The sequence below is a fragment of the Charadrius vociferus genome, unplaced genomic scaffold (assembly GCF_000708025.1).
Source record: "Charadrius vociferus isolate BGI_N301 unplaced genomic scaffold, ASM70802v2 scaffold1064, whole genome shotgun sequence".
Taxonomy (NCBI): Eukaryota; Metazoa; Chordata; class Aves; order Charadriiformes; family Charadriidae; genus Charadrius; species Charadrius vociferus.
In genome coordinates, this window is record NW_009648143.1 from 995,996 (window position 1) to 1,002,445 (window position 6,450).

At 40.9% G+C, this 6,450-nt stretch overlaps 1 protein-coding gene across 1 annotated transcript in view; it reads left to right on the forward strand.

Annotated features, from left to right (window-relative positions):
- Window positions 1-3,260, forward strand: part of APLF (aprataxin and PNKP like factor) — a 22,748-nt gene extending 19,488 nt beyond the window's left edge. The window contains exon 8 of the mRNA XM_009883930.1: window positions 3,055-3,260. Within this exon, the coding sequence (XP_009882232.1) occupies window positions 3,055-3,260 (206 nt within the window). The remainder of the gene's footprint in view (window positions 1-3,054) is intronic.
- The last annotated feature ends 3,190 nt before the right edge of the window (window positions 3,261-6,450 follow it).

A 6,450-nucleotide genomic window follows, 5' to 3' on the forward strand; every position in this document is an offset into this window, starting at 1 on the left:
AGCGGTTAAGATTTCATAATGAAGGAAGCTGAACTGTGTGCATATCTAAAGTCCTTACTCTAAATCTAAATCTTGAAGGTTTTAAACTGTAGCTGTGCCTTTCATAGGAATACCTTCTTTACACAAATGGTAGATCCTGTGTGTAATCTATGTAGATTACACCTCCCCTTTATGCTGCACTTGAGTTCTGCTGCTTTTAGTACAAAGTACCAGATACTACACAAACAAGACCTCTCACAGCGTTTCTTTTCAGCACTAAAAATCTACTATCGTTATATAGAGGATAAAAATCGATAAACAAACAAACCTTTAGTAGTTGAGAATGTATACTTTAGCTGTAATAACAGAACAATGAAGTAGCAGTCTGTGGATCTATGCTCATGACATAGAACCATAGAATGGTTAAGGCTGGAAGGGACCTTGAAGATCGTTGAGTTCCAACCCCCCTGCCATAGACAGGGACACCTCCCACTAGACAGGGTTGCCCGAGGCCACGTCCAGCCTGGCCTTGAACATCTCCAAGGATGGGGGCACGTGGTCAGCCAAGCGTGACTATGGGTGGAAAAACGCTTCTCTTGTAAGCATACAAAACTTTAACACAGAAGTGAAATTCAGTGTATCAAATTCAACTCCTATTACTAGGAAAGAACCAGGGAAGAACTGATCTTCCATGCACAGGGAAAAGAAGGGAGTTCGTTAATTAAAGTGCTGTTCATATTTGCTGCTTTTTATTTATTTTTTTCAACATCTTGATAACTGGGTTGCTTAGTTCTCTTGAGGACAAAGCTTGTAATAGGTTGGGCTCCGCCAGTTCACGTCTGAGGCAGGCACACCGAGCCAGGTCAGTCACACAGTCAGGGCTCCGTTCACCTTTATTTCGTGCCATTTGGCACAACTGCATTGTCAAGCACAGCAGGATTGATTTCCATACAAATGTATTTAAACTCCACCAGCCAAGAAAAGAAGGATACCATCTACATGACATTTGACATGTTTAGTTTTTAACTTTTTTAGTCTAATTGCCACCAGGAGGATTGCAGATTACCTGTAGAGAATGTGGTCTGTGTTTGGAGAAGTAACCTAAGGCTAATTGCTGGGGGAATAGCTGTAACAGAGGAAGCAAAAAAAAAAACAAAAAAACCAACAACAGAAAAAAAAGGTTAGAGTTATGCTGTCATTAAATTGTCACTACTGAATGATGTCATGACGTTGCTGCTACCTAGATGAATGACCTGTTGTGGCTATGGACTATGCAGGATTCTCTTACATGTTTCTTTGTAGGTTTTCTAGCAAGCTAATCAGCTCACTTCCAACTATTACTCTTTGAAAAGGGTTGTCAGCAAGCCTTTTCTCTCCACATGGAGCGTACACTTTCAGAGAAAGTTTCAAGGTCAGCTTTATAAATACGGTACGAGGGGAAAAGTAGAATTGTGCTCAATGAGCAGCTTTAGGGGCTGTGGGGCTGAATTAAACTGTAGCAGAAAGAGGTGGAGTGGGAAGACATGGAGGGAAGTGCATCATTCACTGCTGACATCTAAATGTACGGGGAGGAAAACCATAGTATTCTACTCATACATTTGTAGGAAAAATATGGAAGTAATCAGTATTTTGCCAGAATTCCTACTTCTGTTGTAAAATACCACCCACAGTGGTATGAAAGTGAAGAAGGGCTTTTCTTTGCTGAGCAGGTCTTGGGCTTATTTTTCTCATAAGCTTAGTCTGAGGAGAGGGATTTTGTTCTTGTATTTAGCTTCTTTGTTTTCATCTCTCCCCTCCAAGACATAATTCATTCTGCAGGACCACAGTTGGTGACTCTTATAAGAAATTCTGCTGGTATCGGTAAACATGGGCATGATTAATTTCCTCTGAAGTCTGGTAAACAATAAACTAGCAAGGAGAAAAGTGGATTAGAAGTCAAATTCATAGTTAGCATTTCCAGGATTTTCTGCTAGGTGATGCAGTCAGTCCTTCAAAGAATATAGATCACTAGTCATGGGATATTTCTCAGTTGTATTATTGGCTGTGTCACACATGGCTGACATTATTCTAGGTCATTTAGCGCCTCTGTAGCACAATTCACCCGTAAAATGGTGTATCTTTGAGAAATTTGACTAATGCTGTAAATGCTTTTGAAAACCTTGGGTGAGAGTTGCTATAGAGTGCAAAATGTTAATCGGACCATAAGATAATGCTGGAATAGTAACATTCCCACTAGTAGAAAAATGTAACTGATAGAGGATGTGATCTGACTACAAAAGGTACTGGTGTTCTCGTTTGTTCACCACACGCGTAGCTTGAGTACCTGGAACTCTGACCTGAGGTTGCAAGAAGTTGCTAAGAAATGCTTATGGTTAATATAAATGTTGATGATTCGGACTAGAGTTTGTAGCTCAGAAGAAAATACATGTCGATAGTTTCATATGAAAGATGATAAGAACTGCCCAACAGATAAATTATCCGCACGAAATCATTGACAGGTTATCTCTAAATGAGATAGGAATGCAAAAATTGGAGTCTGGGAAAAAGAGGATTAAACATGGTTTTACTTGGAGGTATGGCTTAAGGGCAGAACAACACTTGATGGGAATATTAACAGACTGTGGCTAGTTAGGAATTGTGCACATGTAAGAAAACGGGAGATAGCGTAGACTTGTAGAGCAAGGGTTACGCGCATCTGCCAAAAATCACAAAGCAGTAGTAATAAATTTGTTAAAGGTTCGCAGCTACTGATAAATAAAAGAAGGCAGTGTTGCCATGGCAGCAGCATTGTATAGACACTACCAAGTCAGAGAGATAAGGCTTCTTCAAATAGCAGAATTATCCTGCCTCTGGGAATTGGTTTAAATGTGCCAACATATTCAAGCAATTAAAAGAATACTGCAAAACAAGCCGTCTAAAAAAAGTTTAGGAACGTGCTGCAAACAGCAACTGTTTCTTGTAAACAGAGGTTTCTGAGTCTTTGATTCCTGCCAATACAGAGTATTGTGAAATACCACGAAAGTACTTTAGTTCTGTGTTTATGATTCCTGAATATATGACATTTTGTCCCTACAGGAAGAAGGGCTGTGGAGAAAGACGGTACCGATGATGATGAACCAAATGAATATGACCTTAACGACAGCTTTATAGATGATGAGGAAGAGGAGTGCGACCCTACTGATGAAGACTCTGACTGGGAACCAAGTTCAGAAGACAAGGATAACGAAGATGTTGAAACGCTTTTGCAAGAAGCACGTAGATTTGTTAAGACCAAAAAGTAGCTGCTCGGAACAACAATATGAATGTCTGATCTGGTTGTGCTAAAACATGGATGCACAAGGAGAGGAATTTCTTGGAAAACTGTTTTTTCCTCAGTGATGTCAGGCACTACAGGAAGATTTTAATGGGGACGAGTGGATTCAACAATGCCTTTCTTGTCCATATGTATTATTTTGGTGTTTTGGGGGTTTTTTTTTGTTTTAGTAAGTGGTCGAGTCAGAGGACTGAGCTCTGAGTTTTGTTGGGTTTTTTTTTTGTTTTGTAGTAAGTGGTTGAGTCAGAGGACTGAGCTCTTGAGTTTTTTGTTGGTTTTTTTTTTTGTTTTGTTTTGTTTTTTCTCATTATTTCTTTTGAAACACCATTGGTGTCTCAGATATTGAAATACAATTTTAAAGGTTGATAATGCTTCATCTTCCTGTGCTCGAAAGAAATATTGGCATTAGGAAAGCCTTTTGTTTTGCTGAAACACAATATATACTGTGTTGAATGAAGAGGAGTTACACTTCACAGTTGCAGTATTCTTGGCTATCGCTGGGGAATCTGTCTAAACCGTTTTGACAGTTGCAGTATCGCAGGCTAATTCTTGGCTGTCGCTGGGGAATCTGTCTAAACCGTTTTTTAATGTTCTTTTGAGTTAGCGCAGTCTTAAACTTCATTAGTCTGCTACTAGCTTTCCTTTTAGGTGTCATTTCTTTGATTCTGTTGATGTACAGTAGTTAAATACAGGTTGTCTAAATCACTTGAGAAGAGTATCTCAGTGTATCAAACCACTTGGTTGCCTCAGCAATTGTGGTGTATTTGCTCTAATTATAGTAGTACCTCTTTCCATGCCTGTACATCACTGGAATTGTGTTCAGTTCACAATAAAGCTGAAGTCTTGATGACTGTATTTTTGCACAATTAAACTTGTAATATATTGTGAGAAAAATGTGTAACTGCATCTCTGTGATTTCTAAAGACTTTGTTGGATGATCTTGCCTTCAGTGTGTTTACAACTTCCCTGGGCTTTTAAGAAAAAAAAATGGTAAAAAGTTTTAGTATGTTTCGGGACAGACGACTGGAGCATTGCGAATTGGGCACTTTTTTGGACACAGTCCTGAAATTCAGCAGGGGAAGCATTGTGTGGCCCTGGCTCCCCTGTGAACATTGCCCAATCATGGCTGAAAACAGACATCCAGATATACTCAAGCTTTTCAGTTGGGTGATAAACTGTTCTCTGCTAAAAATGAAATGGCCATTGCTGCAAAGTGGCATCGGGCCGCTTTTAGATGTGGGATCATCTTTTGCCAATTGTGTCAGAAGCTTCTCTTGAAAATTGTGGGTATCGAAAGTATAAATATTCATGATGGGCAACTGCTCCACATGTAGGGAACATCAGCTTCTATTGGCCACTGGCTTACTGTTTGCTAAAGCTATTTCATACGGAAAGAGTTGAGTTGGTGGTTTTTGCAGCATCTGATGATTTCTGTGACTAACCTTTCCTCAAGCCAAAGCATTCTGCATCGTAGCATTATCTTATGAATAGCTATTTGAGCTGCTCTCGGGAGCTACTAGCTTTTACTTTGAAAGTAGAAATAGCTTTTTGTTGCTGGAGGCTCCCAGTCAGATACATAATCACAAAAGCAAATTGAAGTGTAATTATTGGTTTTGCATGATAGATCAAGAACTGAAAAAATAATGTATGACTGAAGCAGCACACTGGGAAAGTCAAAGCCAGAATCCAGCTGCTCCATACTGGTAGACTGAAGTTATCTCTGTTTAAGTATATTTTCCTGCTCTTGTTTTCTATCCTTAACAGCAGGATATATTTTTAATCTTCTGGAAGGATGAACTTGTAACTCCAGGATATCGGAATATTGACTGAAACTACTCTTTTTGAGGTACAGATGAGACTACTCAGACACTCAGCAGACCCTCAAATGTCAAGTTACCCGGTATTTTTTCAGTGAGTCAGGAATGCATCACAAGTGAGTGGGCTGAGTCTAGAGACAGTCCCCTGATTACACTCACTCTGGCTATAGTTTATTCTGTAAATATATTAGTGAAACAATAAAAGGTACATTCTGACCATCTATGCTGATTGCCTCCAAAAGGCAGAGTGTAACATCTCACTATGTAGTCTCTGCATCAAATTACCCTGTAATATAAGCTTATTTCAAAGCTTATTAGCTTTGAAAACAATAGACTGGTGCATCTTGACTGCCTCCCCCCTAAGTATTTTGAAATGGTGTACTTTAAATGAAGTGAATAAGAAATGTTTTTCTTCAGTAGTCACCTTAGAGAGTACCTGTCTGTTTTCACAAGACAGAGCTAAGCTGTGTAAGCTCTCTGCTCCTTGCATTGAGGCACAAACCATCATTCCTTCTTTTGTTAACTCGTGATACCGCAGACCTCTTTCAAACTGCCTCCGAATTCCCTTCCCATAACACCCCAACTGCATTTTCTTTGCTTCATTTCAAGCCCGTTTCTCCCTCACCCTCAACACAGACCACGCGGAGAATTCCCTTTTTATTTCCAGCGACCTTTTCGATATTTGATGGCCCTTACACAGCTCTCGTTTGCCTTCTCTTCCTGACATTAAACGAAGAGCCCCTTCACCCTGTGATTAATCCTATGCGACCGCTTTTCCTGAAACCCCGATCCTTCTTAGTCATAGTCGTCTCTGGATGCTTTCTAATTGGCACCTGTCTGTCTTGAAGGGTGATCCTCACAAATGGACACTATTTCAGGTGAGGACTAACGGGACACCCCAGCCCAGGCATGGCTCTGGCAGAGGTTTGCCCTCGCCTGTCAGTAATTGAGTAATTAGCCTGTTTCTGGTAATTAGGTGTGGGGGTGTGGAGGCTTTTGGGAGTCCCCATCCAGACCTGCCCTGGACAGGCTGTGAGGCTCTCAGAGGAGGAAACTCGGTTGTTGTTCCTTTTGCACAGCCCCCCCTTTATTCCCATTTTTGCTGTTGTTGTGAATGCGCATCAACTCTTGGTTAATTCCTTTATTTGAAAGAATTTCTTTGTATTTTTTTCATTGCTCTGGGGGACGCGGCGGGGCCGGGGCACCCCAGACACCCTCTCCGCTTCAGGCACTAGCCTGACGCTTTGGTTTTCCTGCTTCCTGCGGGTTTTCTTATGTCTTTTCCCTCCTTCCTGCCGTCCCGCTGGGCGCTTCCTTCCCCCCCCCCACCCCCCCACCTTC